Source organism: Marmota flaviventris, chromosome 4 (assembly GCF_047511675.1).
Source record: "Marmota flaviventris isolate mMarFla1 chromosome 4, mMarFla1.hap1, whole genome shotgun sequence".
Taxonomy (NCBI): Eukaryota; Metazoa; Chordata; class Mammalia; order Rodentia; family Sciuridae; genus Marmota; species Marmota flaviventris.
The window spans coordinates 55,214,585-55,237,891 of record NC_092501.1 but is presented as its reverse complement, the minus strand read 5'-3'; the positions used below and the strand labels follow the sequence as shown (position 1 = coordinate 55,237,891).

Genomic DNA, 23,307 nt, shown 5'->3' with positions numbered 1-23,307 from the left:
TAATTATGCATAATAGTGGGATTTGTTGTTACATATTCACACAATATAACAGTGTAATTTGGCTAATACCATTCCCCAGAATGTCCCCTTTCCCTCCCTTCCTCTCTTCTCCTGGTCCCTTTCCTCTACTCTGCTAGTTTCCCTTCTATTAAATTATTTTTAAAATAGAGTTGAATGGTGAATGCATCTAGGAACTTTGGGGAAATTATTTATTTCACTCCATGGAGTTTAGACAAGTATATTTCACATTTCATTTTTTAAGTCAAGAGTCAGAAAACAGCCGGGCACAGTGATGCACGCCTATAATCCCATTGACTCAGGAGGCTGAGACAGGAGAATCGCAAGTTCAAAGCCAGCCTCAGCAAAAAGCGAGGCACTGAACAATTCAGTGAGACCCTGTCTCTAATAAAATACAAAAGAGGTCTGGGGATATGGCTCAGTGGTCTAGTGCTCCTGAGTTAAATCCCTGGTACCCCCCCCAAAAAAAGAGAAAACATTTTTTGTACATCCAGCACTAATAGAGATCATGGTATATCAATGAAATATTTAAATACTGAGATTGATTTTCAAATAGAATTCTATAAATAGTATTAAAAGAAGAACACATAATAATACAACCTACTTGGATCTAAGAGCCTTAATTTATTCAAATTTTGAAATAAATTAGTCTTCTAAAAATTTCTCACTGAACACATTTTGTATCTGGGGATATAGCACAGTGGTAAAGAGTGGGTTCAGTCCCCTAGACCATGGGTTCAATCACCTGCACCAAAAAAACACAAACAACAACAATAACAAAACACATTGTGAGAATGGGTTCAAAGACAGAGGAATCAGTCAGTCATAAGTGATTCATAAACATGACATTGTTAAGATGTGAGTGAAGACTGCATGTTGGCAGTACAGGCAACATCCTGCTCTCCCTCTTCTATGGAGCAAGGGCATTTCATATTTCATAGTTTCTGAACTTCCTCAGGAGTTCTGAGGGAGCATCCCCCGACCAGCGGAAACGAAGATGCCAAGAGTTCACATCTGAAAAACCTTTCGAAGAGAGAAAAGCAATAGTTAAAATCAGAGTGAGATAGGAAAAGAAAAAGGTAAAGACCATTTATCTATAATGGTAAATAAACAGCAAGGAGATAAGATTTCAATGCAACATATGTAGGGTAAGTAGTCAGTATGAGTCATTAATATTTTACAGAAGCAGATTAACTTAAGCAGACTTTGAAATTCTTATGAACAGGAATTATAACATACATGTCTGACGACCTCACATGTTTAAATGATTAATAATTATCCTCTCCAGTAATGGGAATTTAAACAAGTCACTTACAAAGATTAAACAAATTTCACACAACTTTCAAAAACTTTTCAAAAAGTGAAAGGTCAATGGTAAAGTATCCCTGGAAATATAAGCAATTGAATTCGAGGGTAATGAGATTTTTTTTTAATTTCAATAAACAACATTGTTGAAAACTAAAGAAAAGGTCATTGTCCTTCTCTACTGGAAGAAGTATAAATTGATAAAACTCCTCAGGAAGGCCAGGCATGGTGGTGCACGCCTGTAATCCCATCGGCTCCGGAGGCTGAGACAGGAGAATCGCCAGTTCCAAACCAGCCTCAGCAATAGTGAAGTGCTAAGCAACTCAGTGAGACCCTGTCTATAAATAAAATACAAAAAAGGGCTGGGGATGTGGCTCAGTGGTCAAGTACCTCTGAGTTCAATCCCTGTTACCAACAAACAAAAATCTTCAGGAAGGCAATTTGTCATTATTTATCAGACTTGTTAAGATGTATAAACTATTTGCCCAATAATTCTATTTCTAAAAATTCTACATCCTAAGGAAATAATAATGGATATCCCCAAGGGCTAAAATATAAGAATATTTATGATGATACCATTTATACTTTTTTTCCTGTACTAGCATTTGAACCCAGGGCATACACATGCTAGGCAAGTGTTATACCACTAAGCTACATCCAAGCCCTATAATTTTTTTTTTAATTCAAGAAGCATTCAAAATCTTCACCAATAGAAAGTTGATTAAAAGGCTTTAATATAGTCATTAACAATTTTTTTGAACCAGGGTCTTACACATGCTAAGCATGAGTTCTACCAATGAGCTATAACCCCAACCCTGACAATTGTTTAAAATATTTATTATCATAAACAAATTCTCGTGGAATATTTGTAAGTGACAGATAATTAGAAAACAATTTATATGAGATGATCTCATTTTCAAATTCATTATTTACATAGGTATTAATGTGAAATTTTTTAAAACTCTAAAAGGGAAATGCTAACACCAAATATTATCAGTATTTCTCCCTGAATAGTTAGAATAGATGTAATTTTCATTTTTATAATATCTAAATTTATCTGGACTTTCTTATTTTTCCTCAATAAAAAGTATGCTTTTGTGCCTTTTTTATGTTTATTGCTAATAAATTAAAAAAAAAAAAAACAGTTTACAAGCCAGGCATTGGTGGCACACCTGTAATCCCAGTGACTCAGGAGGCTAAGCAAGAGGATCACAGGTTCGCATCCAAGTTGAAAAACCTAGTGAGATCCTGTCTCAAAATTTTAAAAATAGGGCCTGCAATGAGGCTTGATTGTAGAACACTTGCCTAGCATGCATGAGGACCTGGTAGTACCAATTTAAAAAAAAAAAAAAAAAAAAAGCAGTTTACAGAATAATGTGTCAAATATAGTTCTGTTGATATTTTAAAATATTGAGTCAGGAAAAAAATATACACAGAATAGTTTACAGTGTTTATATCAGGAAAAGAGGATTTGTGTGTACTTTTAAAACAATTATCTTACAAAAATAAACCCAGATATCATTTCCTAAGTACTTGTATGAAGACATGAATGGTGTGAATATGCAACCAGAGATGTGAAAAATTGTGCTCTATATATGTAATATGAATTGTAATGCATTCTGCTGTCATACATAACAAATTAGAATCAAAAGACTTTTTAAAAATCCAAAGACTTTCCATTTGAGGAAAAAGCAAAAAGGAAATTATTTCTGACAACCTATAACTCACAAAAAACTCACAAAATATACATAGCATTATCTTATTAGTTTTAGGTATATAAATATAAATGAAAATAAAGCAAACTCTTATAGATATTTTCTGGGTGACAAGATTACAAGTTACTATTTTTTTCTCTTTGTTTGACCATATTTTCTTCTACAGTAAACAAGTATCATTTTTGTAGTTTTAGAAAGACATAGCTTCAGGTTTAGGTTCCCCTAGAAATGACACGCAGGCAGGAATTCAAACCAAAGTTAATAATGTGGGAATTGATTCCAGGACACCTTGGAAAGGAAATGGGAAAGGGAACCAAAACTGTAAACATTATCAAACAAGTTATTGCCCTAAATGACCAGAGCTGATCCCACTGGGGAATCCCAGGAAACAATATAAAAACCCTTAGAGTTATTCCAAATGAAGTGTAAAGGAGCTGAGGAACTCAGCCTCCCACTCCCATCCATTGCCTGATGGCTACATCCAAAGGGTGTTGATTCCCTGGCACTTATTACTTGCTCATTTGCTGCCAGGCAGGCTCCATTGCTAGGGAAAGTCCTCTGGTGGTGTCAGTATTTGTGGTAGAGAGCATAGTGTTGGCAATGCCTGAGCAGGTAGGTACCCAGGGATATGGTGACATGCGAACAGCATCTGCATTGAATTTTTTTGTTATCATTCCAGAATGTTACACGAAACTATTTGATTTTAGAATTGTAATTATCAAAAAACATATGCACGGCAAATTTTAAAAGAAAAAGTGAAATTGTCTTATACAACTTATACATGGTCTAATGCATGAAGAGTCAGAATGCAATGGGGACTATTGGTGGCTGTTCATCATGGAATAAGCATCATAAGGAAAACTTAAAGGTAAATATCAAGCACTGCTTGCAGATATTAACAAACATGCTGAAAAGTAATATATGAGAAGCCACTTAAGGTTTGATAAAGCTGATATAATAATTTCTTAAATGCTGATATTATAAAAATTTACACTGCAGCATAATGAAATTATAAATAATCATACAACTACACTTTTATACATAAAACTCCAACTCCAAGGCTCTGAAGAACCAATAATCTCTTAAACCAATAAGAGATTAAGAAAATACTGGGGCTGGGGATGTGGCTCAAGCGGTAGCGCGCTCGCCTGGCATGTGTGCGGCCCGGGTTTGATACTCAGCTCCACGTACAAACAAAGATGTTGTGTCTGCTGAAAACTAAAAAAATAAATATTAAAAAATTATCTAAAAATATTTAAAATAAAAAGAAAATACTGATAGGGCTGGGGTTGTGGCTCAGTGTAGAGCACTTGCCTAGCATGTGTGAGGCACTGGGTTCAAGTCTCAGCATCACATGTAAGTAAATAAATGAAATAAAGGTCTATCAACAACTGAAAGAAATTAAGAAAAAAAAAGAAAATACTGATAAATGCAGCCTTTGGCAGAATTTCATCATTCTTCTTCAACAACAACTTCTCAGAACAATGATCCTTATCCCCTCCATTTTGCTCTTCAACCACAGTAAGAATATATACTTCACAATATGAGGACATCAAAACTGTCCTCATAATTTGTTATGAGTAAATTATGATATATCTACACCATGGAATATTATCAGCTGTTAAGAAGAGCAAATCCATTAGGGACATAAGGATCTAAGAAAAAGTCCCATAATGATAAGTGCCATTTTTAGTGTTAGCTATAAGAGCTAACACTAAAAATGGCACTTATCAAGTGCTTGGCACTATTCTAAATACTTTACATATATTAAATTTATCACTCCTCAAGAAAACCTTACAAGGTAAACACTAATATTTCAACCATTATATTGATAAGAAAACTCAGACAGTGAGGGTTTTTAACCAGTTTCCCCAAGGTCATACAACTCATCAGTGGGAAACTGGGATCTAGTTCCAAAGTCTGTACTTCTGAACACTGTGCAATATAAACACTCATACAAGGTATGACACCTTCTTTATTTTTAAAAATTTTATAAAAGTGCATGTACTTACATACACTTGTATTAGCATAGAGAACAGTGTAGGAGACATGCCTGAGCATCCACATCAGTTATTTCAGGATGTAGAAGCGGAGGAAATCAGCAGACTGGGGGAAACTCAAAGTTATTACTTATCGGTGATTCTTTGAACTTTTTACAATAGGCTTATATTACTTGATTTTTTAAAAAAAGAAAATTTCCTAGAATTCTTGAGAGAGACTCAAGTGGTTCCTCAGCATCATGCTTGAGTTTCCTGAAATGTCCAACCTCCTCACCCCATTCTGGTGGGTAAATGCAGTCTAAGTCTGAATCTGAAATGGAAAGATCCAGGGCTTCTGGATGCACAAAATTGAACATTTTAGGTCTGAAAGAAAAAAATATTTGCTCATTTGTCTCTGTATGTGTATCCGGGAAGGTGGTGTGCTTGCTTAAAACACAGGTTTGTGGGCCGGGGTTATGGCTCAGTGGTAGAGCGCTCACCTAGCATGTGAGGCCCTGGATTCCATCCTCAGCACCACATAAGAATAAATAAATAAAATAAAGGTATTGGGGCTGGGGTTGTGGCTCAGTGGTAGAGTACTCACCTAGCATGCACAAGGCACTGGGTTTGATCCTCAGCACCACATAAATGTAAAATAAAGATATTGTATCCACCTAAGCTTAAGAATAAATATTTAAAAAATAAAAATAAAAAAAGTAAAGGTATTGTGTCCATCTACAACTAAAAAAATTTTTTTAAAACACAGGTTTGTGAAATTCAGGTTCTGCTTTGATCAAGTTTGTTATAACTATTTCTAATTGTGAGATTGATGCAATCAACATGCCTACTTTACAGAGATCTCTTAATAACAAGCTGAGACACCTGAATCAAACTCAAAGAATCCTCATTTCAGCAAGTACAGAGAATGTGAAAGTTCTCCCAAAGGAAAATTTAAAGTAACTATTTCTGGAAATATTATCATTTACCACAAGCTATTTAATTATTTCTTTTTATACCAGTCAGTATTCAAAGATTCAAGAGTGTTTAAGAATCTTCTGCTTAAAGGCTTTTTTTTTTTTTTTTTTGGTACTGGATTGAACTCAGGGGTACTTGACCACTGAGCCACATCCCCAGCCCCATTTTGAATTTTATTTAGAGACAGGATCTCACTGAGTTGCTTAGCACCTCTCTTTTGCTGAGGCTGGCTTTGAACTCTCAGTCCTTCTGCCTCAGCCTCCCAAGCCACTGGCATTACAGACGTGTGCCACCGCACCTGGCTTAAAGGCCAAATTTTAATGGGATATTGCATCATAACCCTGAGAATCAACATATAAGGATTTGAGATAATTACAGTGTGTGTGTATATAACATACCTAAAATAGTTAATGCAGTTAGTTGGATGGCTAGATAGACAAAGACACAATAATAATAGTTAACATTTACTCAAAGCCTGTAATAGGCAAATCACTGTGCATAGATCTCCCCATTTAATCTCCATGGTAACTTCATGAGAAGGTATTTTTTTAATTGATTTTATTTTTTAAATACATGACAGTGGAATGCATTACAATTCTTATTACACATATAGAGCACAATTTTTCATCTCTCTGTATATAAAGTATGTTCACACCAATTCATTTCTTCATACATGTACTTTGGATAGTGATGTCTATCACATTCCACTATCCTTGCTAACCCCCTGCCCTCTCCCTTCCCCTCCCACCCTTCTGCCCTATCTAGAGTTTATCTATTCCTCCCATGCTCCCCCTCCCTACCCCATTATGGGTCAGTCAGCTTATATCAGAGAACATTCAGCGTTTGTTTTGGGGGGATTGGCTAACTTCACCTAGCATTATTTCATGAGAAGGTATTATTATAATTCCTTTTTATAGATGAGGAAATTGAGGTCTAGGGAAATTAAATTTCTTTTGCCAGGAAATACAGTTAATAAGTAGTAGAGTTAGACTATGAACTCAGATACCGCAGCTTGGGAGCCAGCAGTTGAACTTCTGCAATACCTTGCTTCAGTGGCTCTATAAGTGGTTTGTACTGGTTATAGGGCTACTTAGAGATGAGGTATCATCTCAGAATAGTGCAGTGCCTTGGAATACAGACTCTGAAGCCAATCTACCTTGGTTCAAACCCCTTCACATACAAGCTGTATAGTCTTGAGCAAATTACTCAACCTCTCTGGGCTTGTTCTCTCATAGAAATGAGACACTAATAATAGCACAAGGCTCCCAAATTTGTAGTGATGATTAATAAGTTAATACATGCAAACTAAAATTAAATGAGATGATAATATAAAGCAATATATGTATATATGTATATATAAAGAATGTTCCTGCACATAGTAAACATGCAATAAATGTTAGCTAGTGTTATTTCATTAAAGCAAAAAACACTATGAGAAATGTCTCCTTTGGAGGAATTTATGTACTTTCCACTTTATGTATCAATGCTAAGTATCTTTTGAGATACTAAACCAATCCTTAAGTTTGGAACTACTGTACAGATTGGAAACGGTTTAGAATAAATGCAGTGTAAACCAAGCTCTCCAGTTTCAGACCTACTATGTTCTGCAAAGATATAATGATAGGACTTACTTGGAGAGTCTGGATTTTGTGGAGAGTTTGACTTCTCCAGGGACTCGGGTGCTTTTTGCTTCATTTTCTCTGTGGTTGAACCCAGTTCCTCTTTCTTTATTTCTCTTTGCTCACTCCATTCTTCATTATTAGTCTTGCTGATCTGAGTCTGCTCAGATTCTTCCAGCATCAGGTCTTTTTTACTTTTGACAGCCCAATGCATTGACTAAATTAATTAAAAGCAGACACATAAATAAGTCAATATCATATGGCTTTCTATATTTAAAGTTCAATATGTCTAACACCTGACCTACTATTATAGTACCAATTAACAGAACAAATTGACTTGACCAATAAACCAAATATTCATGATTAATCCAGATATTAATTAATCCCCAAATAATAATTGAGTGATTCCTGCTAGTTTGAAGAGTAACAATACGAGAAGTCATATCATGATACACAGCAAAGCCACCAACACTAGAGAGATTCAATCAACAATTCAATACAACAATTGTGTACACACGATTGTAATCCCAGCTACTGGGAAGGCTGAGACAGAGAATCACAAGTTCAGGTCAGCCTGGTCAACTTAGTTAGACACTATCTCAAAATCAAAATAAAAAGGGCTAAGGATGTAGCTCAGTGGTAGATACTCCTGGGTTCAATTCCCAGCATCATAAAATAATAATAATGAAGTGTCCCCTCAGAAAATTAAACACAGAATTACTATATGACCCAGCAATTCCATTCATAGGTATATACCCAAAATAATTGAAAACAGATATTAAAAAAAAAACTTGTACACAAATGTGCATAGGAGCACTATTCACAGTAGGCAAAAGATGGAGACAACCCAAATGTTCATCGACTGAAGAGTGGATAAACAAAAATGTGGTATACACACAAAATAAAATATATTTCATAAAATGGAATGAAGTACTAATATGTGCTATAATGTGGATGAGCTCTGAGAACATACTAAGTGAAAGCCAGATCAAAAAAGGTCACATATTGTATGATTCTACTTATATGAAATATTCAGAATAGACAAACTTATATAGAGAGAAAGCACATTAGTAGTTACCAGGGGCTGGAAGTAAAGGGAAATAGAAAGCTAATAGATTTCCTTTTGGAGTAATGAAAAAGTTTTGTTAACTAGAAAGTGGCAATGGAAGAACGACATTGTAGACATAGTTAATGCACCAGAATTGTATACTTTAAAATGGTGAATTTTATGTTATGTATATTTTACTAAAAAAATTAAAAGAGAGAGAATAGAGCCAAGACAGAGTTTCAATTAACTACTATTGTAACTACTATTATTATACCTACTTGCTAGGGTTTAATGTGTCCTCCAAATTTCATATGATGGAAACTTTTTTTTTTGTACCAGGGATTGAACTCAGAGGTGCTTAACCACTGAGCCCTATCCCCAGCCATTTTTTATATTTTATTTAGAGACAGAGTCTCACTGAGTTGTTTAGGGCCTCTCTATATTGCTGGGTCTGGATTTGAACTCAGGATCCTCCTGCCGCAGACTCCCAAACTGCTGGGATTACAGGCATGTGCCACTGCGCCTGGCAATATGTTCGTAACTTAATCCCCAGTGCAATGGTGTTAAGAGATGGGACCAGTAAGAGGTAATTAGGCAAAACCTTCATGAATGGATTAACATTCATGAGTAGGTTTGTTATGAAAGCAAGTGGGTCTCCCTCTTGCGTTCTCATTCTCCCTTGCCCTTCTACTTCTGCCATGGGATAATATAGCAAGCAGACCCTCTCCAGGGTAAGCCCCAGGACCCTGAACTTCCTAGCCTTCAGAACTGCACAAAATAAAAATTCATTCTGAATAAATGACCCAATCTCAGATATTCTACTAAGAAGCATCATGAAATGTACTAAGAGACACTGCTATTGCCACATGTACTATTGTGATCCTCCCACCTAACCATGATCAATGCAGATTTGGCAAATATTAAAATTCTGGATTATACATCTCTTTTTAATAAAATTCATGACAGAAAGCAGGATTTCAATCAATGTTTACTATGAATAGTGATCCTAATTTTAAGTGGGTTTACTTTAGGTGAAATTTTTTTTCAAGTCCAGTTATCCTCAGATAACAAAAACTTCTTAAATACATTTCCATTTGTTTTCTTAAAAGGATGATGTAAAAATGTTTATGTACATTACATGGAAGATTTCTGAAAGGAAGCACAAGGAATTACAAGGGGGGCTATTTCTAGGAGAGGGGAGTAGAACTGGGCCTGGAATAAGAGAGGACTCATTCTTTTAATTAAATATCTTCTTACACTGTTTTGATTTTTTAACAATGGCATCTTAATTTTATTATACTTTAAATTTATAAATTAAAAAATCAGGATCTATATATTAGCAGTGTTGGGCATTGTCCATTGGCTTCCAGTATAATTTTTATACTTTTAGACAGAAGGAAGCAAACCCTAGAAAACTGTCCCTAGAAACCTGATATCCTAACATTGTATTCAATATACTTGGTGGTGGTTCTTTGCTCAGTGATTTAATTATGTAATTGTATCTACATAGCTCTGGCTGCTTTTGGTGAGTTGTTGAGGAAGAGAAATCAAAAATGAGTCTTCTGATAGAAAATTTTGCTAGGTCAGGTACCAAGAAATGAAAGTATGAGACAGAGGTATTTTATATGTGTCCTTTTGTACCTTTTACATTTTTTGTCCCACATGTGCATTTCCTATTAAAATATTTTAAATTTGGGGACTGGGAGTGTAGCTCAGTGATAAAGTATTTACCTAATATGTATAAGGATTGATCCTTGGCACTGAAAAAAATTGAAAAATTACAAGTTTCTTATTTTAAGAATATGTCAAGTAAAATAATTAGCCCTAGCATACACCAAAATAATGAGCTTTGCTGATTCTTGAAAAATCATTTGAATATAGCAGGAAGGTATTCCTGGCCTAGCATGCTACCTTTGTTTACTACCAGAGCGGCTGGGATTACAGGCGTGCACCACCGTGCACCTCCATTACTTATTGAATAAACTCAGAAGTTATAACATTTAAAAACTGTGCCACAGACCACAGAAGGAGCTGCCTCCTCTGCTACTCATATATCCCATCCCCTGACATGAGAGGCATCTTTCTTTTCATCTTGGTGTACTTATTTCCTGGAAAGTATGAGCCACCTTTTAATTAGGGCTTGACAGATACCACAATTTCTTATCACCTGTCTCAGGAGGACTAGTACTAGCCTTACAAGCAGGAGCCATAATGACCTCATCAAAAAGAAAGGGTAAGTGCAAAAGGGTAAAATGCCTTCTTGGAGTCTTTTAATTCTGTTTTTATTTGTTTTTATAAATTTGGAGTTTATGATGTGATAATGATGTGATATTAATGAAACAGGATAAAATCATCATAAATAGCATGATCTCAACAACTTTACAAGATAGATGAAGGGCAAGGGATGTTAGTTCAGTGGTAGAGCACTTGCCCAGCATGTGTGGGGCCCTGGGTTCAATCCCCAGCACCACACACACACACACACACACACACACACACACACGATAGATGAATATATTCAAATATAGACAGAAATAGATATGCAGATACATATGCATATAATATGAATATAGATAAAATATATAGATAGATTAAAGAACAATATATCATTCTGTACAATTTCAAACCATAAGTATATTCAAACCTTCTGTCCTAATCCAGTCAAATAAGTCATTTATTCACTTTCAGCTTATCTCTTCTTAACTCTAAGGAAGAATCACCCTGAATTCTTTTCCCCATATAAATTCAATCCAAGACTAATCAATGCCAAGATCCAAGATCCAAGAACCACTTATAGAACAGTCATTGCCATTATTCAGTGTAATCAACTCTCACACTCAAAGGGGGAAAAATGGAAGGAAATGCACCAAAAGGTTAACTGGTGGGCTGGGGTTAGGGCTCAGGGGCAGAGCAGTTGCCTTGCATGTGTGAAGCACTGGGTTCAATTCTCAGCACCACATATAAATAAATGAACAAAATAAAGGTCAACCAACATCTAAAAAAATTTTTTTAAAGGTTAACTGGGAGGCAGGGACTGTGGCTCAGTGGCAGAGCACTTGCCTGGCATGTGTGAGGCACTGGGTTCAATCCTTAGCACCACATAAAAATAAACAAATAAAATAAAGGCATTCTGACCATTCACAAAAAAAAATTTAATTAAAAAAATAAAATGTTGGAGCTGGGATTGTGGCTCAGTGGTAGAGCACTCGCCTAGCACAGGCGGGACCCAGGTTCAATCCTCAGCATCACATAAAAATAAAGGCATTGTGTGGTGTCCATCTACACCTAAAAATATAATAAATATTTATTTAAAAAAATAATAAAAATAAAATGTTAACTGGGGTTATGCCTGCATAGCAGGATTATAAGGTTATTTATTTTATTTTAGCATTTTCCAAACTTTATGTGAGAATAATATATACATATATGAATATACGAACATATACATATATATAATTAGAAGAAAACTAGATTTGAAAATTAAGATGTAATTATAATTGTAAAAAGGAGGAAGCCACTGGTTGCCAAAAGTATGTGTTGGGATGGTTACCAAGTAAACACTTCACAACCAGTGCTAACTTGTAAATGCAGGTATTATGCATTTCTCTGTAGGTTTGATTTCAAAAACAAAGTTTATTTTAAAGAAATAATTGCCTCAACCAATGTAAAAGAAAAAAAAAAGAGTCACTTGGCTTTGGTTGTTTTGGATTTGTCATTGGGTTGCTTTGGTTTTTTTCATGTGCATAGAATAGAAAAGGCCGGCCAATGGCTTCCTCTGAAAGAGGGGAAAGGATATTAGACAGGTTATTGAAAAACAGAGAGTAAGACATTGAAGCACTCAGGGCACAGACAGCTGGAAATGTGATCTGTAAGTATCATAAGTTGGCCAAGTGGCCTGTACATGATGTTTCTCTCTCAAAATCAAAATGCCTATGGTCTTTAATGACTCACTTATAATAAGTGATTTGAAAGTCCTCAGTAAAAAGGTATTATGAGACTTGTCTTCTTCCCTTTACGAGTAAGATAGATTAAAATATTTTATCATCAGATCCCTGTGTCTGCTAATCCCAATTATATAAATATGTGGAAAAAAGATCCAAACTATATCTAACCTCATTTACAAGTGCTTCTGGTGCTTTTTGTACAATCAGGGATGAATGCAAGAGTGATGCTAAGCAGCCTGGGCTATCAGAACAGATACCCTGCAAATCACTCATTTCTGCACGTAAAGTGTATTTCTCAGCTCCACTAGGGTATTGGATGGACATAACAACATTATGGTGGGATGTGCGTACTGGGGATTAAACCCAGAGGTGCTTCACCACTGAGCTACATCCCCAGCTTTTTTTTTTTTTTTTTTTAAGATAGGGTCTCGCTGTGTTGCTTAGGGCTTTGCTAAATTGCTGAGGCTGGCCTCAAACTTCTGATCCTCCTGCCTTAGCCTCCCAAGATGTTAGGATTATAGGTGTGTGCCACTGCACCCAGCTAGAATGATTCATTTAAATAGAATGAGCATCAATAAAAATATTAAATGAAAGCAATTGATAGAGACTTAAAAAGAGTAAAAGAAGAAGAGTCTGTACAGCAAAATAATTAAATGGACAAAGCTGAGAGTCAGTGTATGCATGGAATGAACTAACATAAAACAGAAACCAAGCCTATGTGCAAAGGTCACCAGTCCTGAGATATGAAAAACTAGTCTGATATGTTGTCATTCTGCCTTCAAAATTAACCTGTTTACCAGTTTTCCTTAATGAAACTATCTATCTCCCCCTCCCCTTTCTTTCCCCCTCCCTCCCTCTCATTTTCTCACACTCTACACCTTGGTCAACACTGGCAAATAAAATTTTAACCTACATGCCATTAAACACTGGGACAAATAGAAAAAAGAAACAATTGACTCAGATATGTCATAGCTCAGCTGAATAACTGTACAAAATTGTTTTGTTTTTTTTCCTGGATCACTTTGAGTGAATTTTTTACTTGTTTGGTGATTCCTGACCTGCTTTTGGAAAACATCCAATTAGGACAGATTGCCTGTTGAACAGGCCCAGAAGGTGTTGAATTGCACACTGTTTCCCATCTGGCTGGAGAAACTGTAGCCATGTGGACATAGTAGGAAGCTTCCCTGGTAGTCTGTGGCCAATTGGACTCATCCCAAAGACACCTCACCCAGCTGAGAACCCAGAAACAATCAATAGACAAATAGGTCCGTGTGAAGGTGACAGGAAGCCCCAAAAAGCCCTCCCAGAAGCAATCAATTTGTCAAATGATCAGTTCACCAAAATGTGTTTCTAATAGCTTCTATAAAATTTATAACAATTGATGTGGCATGGAACAATTTTAACAGCTTATGTGAATTTTTCTCAGAGCTTTATTTTGATTGTGGCTTCACTACAGTCATTCGCCAGCAGCCTTCCTAAAGCCAATCTGCCATCTATTTTGGAGCAAGAGAGAAAAAGAGCTATCCATATCCTGAATGACAAAGATGAATTTCTCTAAATTTCTGAGCTACAAAGACTGTTTTCAAGTTCCCAGGGTCCCAAAGGTCTAGATTACTAAAACTCTCACCCTCAACCCTGTTTGAAACCAACTCCATATATCTCCATTTAAATTTCAAACATATTAATTGATCTAGGTGAATTCTTAAAATATTTTTTACAAATGAAACTATCAGGAGGAACTTCTAGAAAAGGAAAAGAGAAATAAATGGCTAGTGAAGTGACAGAGACTTGGTATATAGGAGGAATAGCAGTTACAGTTTTATCACTTGTGGGTAGTGGAAGTTCGTCACACCTATGGCTCATTTGAGGCATTCTCCCAAAGGAGAGAACTGAGACATGATCCTGTGTGTTATGCTGCAAAAAACACCTTGGAATTTGTCCGACATTGTAGGTATGAGGACAAATATTGCTCTCAATCAATGCTTTTCCTTCCACAGTGATTATCCTGCTTAAATAAAAGGCAGTTAACACAAGATTGACCACCAGAGGAAAGACATTTTATGAGATTTAACAATCTATAATATGTGCAGGGCAAGTCATCTGAAATACAAATCCTAAAGTTATAACTATTTTATTGTCAGAATGGCATAAGTAAAGCTTATAACGTAAAACCCTAATGGTAATGTTTATCTACAAAAGGATAGACAATGTTCTATTAGGTGATGAACAATTGATAATCATTATTTATTAATTTCTCCAGAGTACGAATGTAAAAGGATAAACAAATGAAATACACACAGAGAAAAAGCAACAATTAAAATGTTACAGATATTCTAGCGAGCTGAGGGTGTAGCTCAGTGGTAGCATGTTTGCCTAACATATACAAAGCCCTGAGTTTGATCCTCAGCACCAGAGAGAGAGACCATATCTATAGTTCCAGTACTAAGGATGCAGAGGTAGGAGGATCACTTCAGCCTGGGAGTAAAGACCAGTCTCAACAACTACAAAAAATTTACAGAAAGAGATGAGGCTCTCCCATGCATCAATCACTCCTAACCTTTTAGGGTTAGAACAAAAAGAAAATTACAGAAAGTCTACTGAGTGATATACAGATAGTTGAATTAATTAAGTTTTTAAAGTGGTTGTAGCCATTTGTATGTGTTTTGGTTAGATATTAAGTGCCCCCCTGCAAAGCTCATGTGTGAACGATTCAAGAAAGTTTAGAGGTGAAATAATCGGATTATGAGAGCTTTAATCCAATCAGTGAATTAATCTCCTCATAGGGATTAGCTGGGTAGAATTAAAGGCAGGTAGTGTGTGCCTGGAGGAGGTGGGCCATCAGGGGCATGCCTTTAGGGATTATATTTTGTCCTGGTGAGGAGAGTTCTCTCTGCTTCCTGATCATCATGTTCTGAACCACTCTACTCCACCATAAACTTTTGCCATGATGTTCTGCCTGACCTCAAACCCCCCAAAATGGAGCCAGCCTTCTATGGACTAAGACCTCTGAAACTGTGAACCCCAGATAAACTTTTCCTTCCTAAAATTAATTAATTAATTAATTAATGGACATAAATATCCATACATAAGTATAATATATATGTAACTAGCCATATATATTTAGCTATTAACATTTATTCATCTAGTGTTAATACGTGTATATACACTATGTATGTATGTATATACACATGGATATAAACATATTATGTAATTTTTTTAACTTTTGAAAATTATTTTGAGACAGGGTCTTTTTTATATATAACATCGAATCAGGAACACATGGCGGTGGGCGGAGAGGCAGTGCTTTCAGTACCCCCTCAGTGATGGGGTCAGAAAGACGCATATATACACTTAGACTCTATCTGCGGAGAATCTCCTAGCAAAATTCCACTGAAGAGAGACTGGCCGGGAGTTACTAGGATTTTTGGAAGTGACAGTTTGCCCCAGACAAGTGAATTCCCGCCACGAGACGCAGAGGTCCAGACCCGCCAGCCGCTGTCCGCGCGCTGTGGCGCGGTCGCCCGCCCGCAGCCACGGTGACTGGGTGGCTAGCCTCCAAGACGCAGCTTGGCAGGAAGAGATCTTTAGCCAAGCCTTCATGAAATAGCAAGCAGGGAGCTGAGGCCAACCAGGGACGGACCAGTCCCACCCCTCCCTTCGGACACTCGGACAAGGAGCCTAGGGCCCGACATAGCAGAGAGGTGACGTCACCGGCGACACCGGCCGACAGAATTCCTTCCCAGCGGAATCCACTTTAGCAAGTGTGTGACTCCCACCCCATCCAGATACAAGCAGCCAGGAAACCTCAGGGATCTCTCCTGGGGCATGTCTGTAGGGAAGCAGAGAGGATTCCCGATCCCCAACCCCACATATCACCAGCGGACTCCCAAGGTCTTAGCCGCAAGTCTACCACAGCACTGGGGCTTAAATGGGACGCACGGTGGGGCCACAAATGTAACTAGATCTTTGGGGAACTGCTTCTGGTGAACAGGACCTGGCTGGCCGGCTGACAGGAGGAAGGGGGGGAGGGGCCGGAGAAGTGAAACGGCTCTGGACTGACAAGATTGAGAGACTCCCAGAAGCCGCCTTATAGGGATTGCTATCGGCACGTAGAGGGCAGAAGCTTGGCTCGGAGGGCACAGCTCCGCCTACTGGAAGAGAAGAAAATGGATCTCTAAGACTTCAATTTTTTTTCTTCTCTCTCTGTTCTTTTCTCCCCTTTTCCTTCTTTCTTTCTTTCCCATTTCAAGTTTTATTGTTCTTTTCATTCTCCTCTAATCTATCTATCTCTCTCTCCTTCTTTCTTTTTAAGAGCACTTTCCTTTCCCTACCCCCCAACTTTCATCCCAAGCATTACGTCTTCCATTACGTGTAATTGTCTAAATGCGAATAGGTGAATGTTTCAAGACTGTCTATAGGGCTCCTAAATACCTAGCTACTACCAACACCCTGATCCAATCGCCTGTTAGTATCCCCCTTCAGTAGAGCAATCTTCTAAAGTAGCCAAGACATACTAACCCTCATACCATCATAGCACCTAACCTAAATATAAAGTCCTAAGAACAAACAACAAATCACTATATGCATACAGAACCTGGAAGCCTTTTATGAATTGAGTGAATCAGCTTTAAAGTACAATAAAGCCCAACATTTCTAGGCATAATCTCCCACCACAAAGGAGAGACAACAGAGATATACAAAACCAAAACAAATTTATAGGAGAAAGCAGTTACACAGCAGTCAAACAGAGCTGGAAAGTAACGTGAACAACATGAAAAAACAAGGGAAAAAAGGATTACAAACAATGCAGGACAACTTAAACCTACAGGAGGACCTAGAAGCATCAGAAACATGGACAGGGAAAGAACTCAAGGCATACCTAACTCAGATGGAACGGAATATTAGAGAAAACATGAGACAGCAAGTCCAAGCAATGAAAGTATATTTTGAAAACGAATTAAACAAACAAATTCAAACTGCAAAAAACGAGCTTTACCAGGAGATAGAGATTTAAAAAAAAAAAAAAACAGTAATCCTAGAAATGCATAAACCAAATTAAAAACTCTAACGAGAATATTACAAATAGACTAGATCAAGTAGAAGTCAGAACATCAGATAATGAAGACAAAGTTTATCAACTTGAAAAGAATATAGTCAACACAGAAAGGATGCTTAAATCTCATGAGCAATCTATCCAAGAGATATGGGATGTCATAAAAAAAACAAACTTGAGAGTCATTGGGATAGAAGAAGGCACAGAAGTTCAAACCAAAGGAATGGACAACCTATTAAATGAAATAATCCTAGAAAACTTCCCAGAGATGAAAGATGGAATGGATTGCCAAATCCTGGAAACCTACAGGACCCCAAACATTCAAAACCGTAATAGACCAACTCCAAGACATATAATTATGAAGACAGCCAACATACAGAACAAGGAGAGAATATTAAAAGCTACGAGAGAAAGGAGGCAGATTACATTCAGGGGTAAACCAATTAGGTTAACGACTGATTTTTCATCACAGACTTTGAAAGCGAGAAGATCCTGGAACAACGTATTTCAAACGCTGAAAAATAATGGATTACAACCAAGAATACTGTATCCAGCAAAATTAAGCTTCAGATTTGACAATGAAATTTAAATATTTCATGATAAACAAAAGCTAAAAGAATTTGCAGCCAGAAAACCAGCACTGCAAAGCATTTTGAGCAAAATACTACAAGAAGAGGAATTGAAAAATAGCGCCCAAAACTAACATTGGGAGGTATCTCAGTAAAGGGGGAGAAAAATAACCAAAGAGGAAAAACTAGCCAAACTAAAATAAATAAATAAATAAACATGACTGGAAGTACAAACCATATTTCAATTGTAACCTTAAATGTTAATGGCTTAAATTCACCAATCAAGAGACATAGGCTAGTAACCTGGATTAATAAAACAAATCCAACAATATGCTGCCTTCAGGAGACTCATATGAGGAAAAGACATACACAGGCTGAAGGTGAAAGGTTGGGAAAAATCATACCACTCACATGGCCCTCGGAAGCAAGCAGGAGTGGCCATATTCATATCAAATAAAATCAACTTCAAACCTAAGTTAATCAAAAGGGATAAAGAAGGACACTATATACTGTTAAAAGGAACCATCCACCAACAAGACATAACAATTATCAATTTGTATGCACCAAACAATGGTGCTGCAATGTTCATAAAACAAACTCTCCTCAAGTTCAAGAGTCAAATAGACCACAACACAATAATTATGGGTGACTTCAACACACCGCTCTCACCATTAGACAGATCCTCTAGACAAAAACTGAATAAAGAAACTATAGAACTCAATAATGCAATCAATAACCTAGACTTAACCGACATATATAGAATATATCAACCATCATCAAGTGGATACACGTTCTTCTCAGCAGCACATGGATCCTACTCAAAGATAGACCATATATTATGCCATAGGGCAACTCTTAGTAAATATAAAGGTGTGAAGATAATACCATGCACCATATCTGATCATAATGGAATGAAACTGGAAATCAATGATAAAGAAGGAAGGAAAAATCCTGCATCACCTGGAAAATGAACAATATGTTACTGAATGATCAATGGGTTAAGAAGACATAAAGGAGGAAATAAAAAAATTCTTAGAGATAAACGACAATACAGACACAACATACCGGAATCTATGGGACACAATTTTAAGAGGGAAATTCATTTCCTGGAGTTCATTCCTCAAAAAAAAGAAAAAAACCAACAAATAAATCAACTCACAGTACATCTTAAAACCCTAGAAAAGGAAGAGCAAAACAACAGGAAATGTAGTAGAAGACAAGAAATAATTAAAATCAGAGTGGAAATCAATGAAATTGAAGCAAAAAAAAAACATTGAAAAAATTGATAAAACTAAAAGTTGGTTCTTTTAAAAAATAAATAAGATCGACAGACCCTTAGCCATGCTAACAAAGAGAAGAAGAGAGAGAACTCAAATTACTAACATACGGGATGAAAAAGGCAATATCACAACAGACACTATAGAAATACAGAAGATAATTAGAAAAGTATTTTGAAACCCTATATTCTAATAAAATAGAAGATAGTGAAGATATCGATAAATTTCTTAAGTCATATTATCTGCCCAGATTGAGTCAGGAAGACACACACAATTTAAACAGACCAATAACAAAGGAAGAAATAGAAGAAGCCATCAAAAGACTACCAACCAAGAAAAGCCCTGGACCGGATGGGTATACAGCAGAGTTTTACAAAACCTTCAAAGAAGAATTAATACCAATACTTTTCAAGCTATTTCAAGAAATAGAAAAAGAAGGAGCTCTTCCAAATTCATTCTATGAGGCCAACATCACCCTGACCCCAAAACCAGACAAAGACACGTCAAAGAAAGAAAACTACAGACCAATACCTCTAATGAACTTAGATGCAAAAATTCTCAATAAAATCCTGGCGAATTGAATACAAAAGCATATCAAAAAAATTGTGCACCATGATCAAGTAGGATTCATCCCTGGGATGCAAGGCTGGTTCAATATACGGAAATCAATAAATGTTATTCACCACATCAATAGACTTAAAAATAAGAACCACATGATCATCTCGATAGATGCAGAAAAAGCATTCAACAAAGTACAGCATCCCTTTATGTTCAAAACACTAGAAAAACTAGGGTAACAGGAACTTACCTCAACATTGTAAAAGCTATATATGCTAAGCCTCAGGCTAGCATCATCCTGAATGGAGAAAAACTGAAGGCATTCCCTCTAAAAACTGGAACAAGACAGGGATGCCCTCTCTCACCACTTCTATTCAATTTAGTTCTTGAAATACTAGCCAGAGCAATTAGACAGACAAAAGAAATTAAAGGCATAAAAATAGGAAAAGAAGAACTTAAATTATCACTATTTGCGGATGATATGATAATATATCTAACAGACCCAAAAGGGTCTACAAAGAAACTGCTAGAGTTAATAAATGAATTCAGCAAAGTGGCAGGATATAAAATCAACACGCATAAATCAAAGGCATTCCTGTATATCAGCAACAAAACTTCTGAAACGGAAATGAGGAAAACCACTCCATTCACAATATCCTCAAAAAAAATAAAATACTTGGGAATCAACTTAACAAAAGAGGTGAAAGATTTATATAATGAAAACTACAGAACCCTAAAGAGAGAAATAGAAGAAGATCTTAGAAGATGGAAAAATGTACCCTGTTCATGGATAGGCAGAACTAACATCATCAAAATGGCGATATTACCCAAAGTTCTCTACAGGTTTAATGCAATGCCAATCAAAATCCCAACGGCATTTCTTGTAGAAATAGATAAAGCAATCATGAAATTCATATGGAAAAACAAAAGACCCAGAACAGCAAAAGAAATTCTAAGCAGGAAGTGTGAATCTGGAGGTATAGCGATACCAGATTTCAAACTGTACTACAGAGCAATAGTAACAAAAACAGCACGGTACTGGTACCAAAACAGGCGGGTGGACCAATGGTACAGAATAGAGGACACAGAGACCAATCCACAATATTACAACTTTCTTATATTTTATAAAGGGGCTAAAAGCATGCAATGGAGGAAGGATAGCATCTTCAACAAATGGTGCTGGGAAAACTGGAAATCCATATGCAACAAAATGAAGCTGAACCCCTTTCTCTCGCCATGCACAAAAGTCAACTCAAAATGGATCAAAGAGCTTGATATCAAATCAGAGACTCATGCCTGATAGAAGAAAAAGTTGGCTCCGATCTACATATTGTGGGGTCAGGCTCCAAATTCCTTAATAGGACGCCCATAGCCCAAGAGTTAATAACAAGAATAAACAAATGGGACTTACTTAAACTAAAAAGTTTTTTCTCAGCAAGAGAAACAATAAGAGAAGTAAATAGGGAGCCTACATCCTGGGAACAAATCTTTACTCCTCACACTTCAGATAGAGCCCTAATTTCCAGAATATACAAAGAACTCAAAAAATTAAACAATAAGATAACAAATAACCCAATCAACAAATGGGCCAAGGACCTGAACAGACACTTCTCAGAGGAGGACATACAATCAATCAATAAGTACATGAAAAAAATACTCACCATCTCTAGCAGTCAGACAAATGCAAATCAAAACCACCCTAAGATACCATCTCACTCCAGTAAGATTGGCAGCCATTCTGAAGTCAAACAACAATAAGTGCTGGCGAGGATGTGGGGAAAAGGGTACACTTGTACATTGCTGGTGGGACTGCAAATTGGTGCAGCCAATATGGAAAGCAGTATGGAGATTCCTGGGAAAGCTGGGAATGGAACCACCATTTGACCCAGCTATCGCCCTTCTCGGACTATTCCCTGAGGACCTTAAAAGAGCGTACTATAGGGATACTGCCACATCAATGATCATAGCAGCAAATTCACAATAGCTAGACTGTGGAACCAACCCAGATTCCCTTCAATAGATGAATGGATAAAAAAAATGTGGCATTTATACACAATGGAGTATTATGCAGCACTAAAAAATGACAAAATCATGGAATTTGCAGGGAAATGGATGGCATTAGAGCAGATTATGCTAAGTGAAGCTAGCCAATCCCTAAAAAACAAATGCCAAATGTCTTCTTTATTTAAGGAGAGCAACTAAGAACTGAGCAGGGAGGAAGAGCATGAGGAAAAGATTAACATTAAACAGAGACGAGTGGTGGGAGGGAAAGGGAGAGAGAAAGGAAATTCCATGGAAATGGAAGGAAACCCTCAATGTTATACAAAATTACATATAAGAGGTTGTGAGGGGAAAGCTGGGAATGGAACCAAGTATAACTTGGTTATAACTTACGCTAATTAGGATCCCATTCTTAATAGTTGTACTTCACTATTGGTATATTCATATATGAACATAGGACAGTTATGTCCAATTCATTCTACTATATTTTCCTATGTTCATATATGAATACAACAACAGTGAAACTCCACATCAGATAAAAATTGAGTATAGGAATTCCAAGTCCACTGAGGTAAAGAACAAAAGGAATTCAGAAACAACCAGCTTTCAACCAAACAAAAAAGATCATAAGAGAAAAAAGAAATCACTGCTGATTTAAAAGCAGAGAGATATGCATCTCATCATTTTTGTACCATCAATAAAAATAAATCTGAAACCAAAGGCCAGCCTAGCATTCTACTTCATCTTTGCAGAGAAGATAAATGACATAGCCAGTAACATCTAAAATTTAATTACTGAAAGATCTCCAGCAGTTCATGGTTAAGCCAAACTCAAAGCAGAAATAATGCATTTGGAGACAAGAAATTAGTATTAAATAGAAAGACTTTGGCAACATAATTAAAGTGGAAATTTAGAGAAGAGTTTTGAAAAATCCACAGCTAAGTTGATATCAGCTGTTAAAAATTAAGTGACAGTTGAATGGATTATCAAGAAAAATGATCTATAGGTCAGAAGGGTTTAGAATAGCAAGGGAGACTAATTCAGTTGCAGTTAAGAGTTTCATACTGAAGAGACTGAAAATAATCAGAGTTAGTAGAATAATGTTTACTTAGCTAGCGTTAATAAGGAACCTTGGATATAAATAGTGAAAAAGAGAAGAACCTTAGTTCTGAATAAGTGAAGTTAAGCCACTTTTTTTTGAAAGGTTCCCCTAGTTATTTTATGTATATATACAATAAGCATATGT

The 23,307-nt window shown here is 36.5% G+C and overlaps 1 protein-coding gene across 2 annotated transcripts in view; it reads right to left on the bottom strand.

The window, feature by feature from the left end:
• Positions 1-631: 631 nt before the first annotated feature.
• Positions 632-23,307, bottom strand: part of Dnajc12 (DnaJ heat shock protein family (Hsp40) member C12) — a 52,907-nt gene continuing 30,231 nt past the window's right edge. For both annotated transcript variants that reach the window (XM_027931421.2, XM_071610725.1), the window contains 2 exons: positions 7,624-7,828; positions 632-1,041 (listed from right to left, as the gene is read on the bottom strand). In XM_027931421.2, coding sequence (XP_027787222.1) covers positions 947-1,041; positions 7,624-7,828 — 300 coding nt within the window. In that variant the 3' untranslated portion in view covers positions 632-946. The remainder of the gene's footprint in view (positions 1,042-7,623; positions 7,829-23,307) is intronic.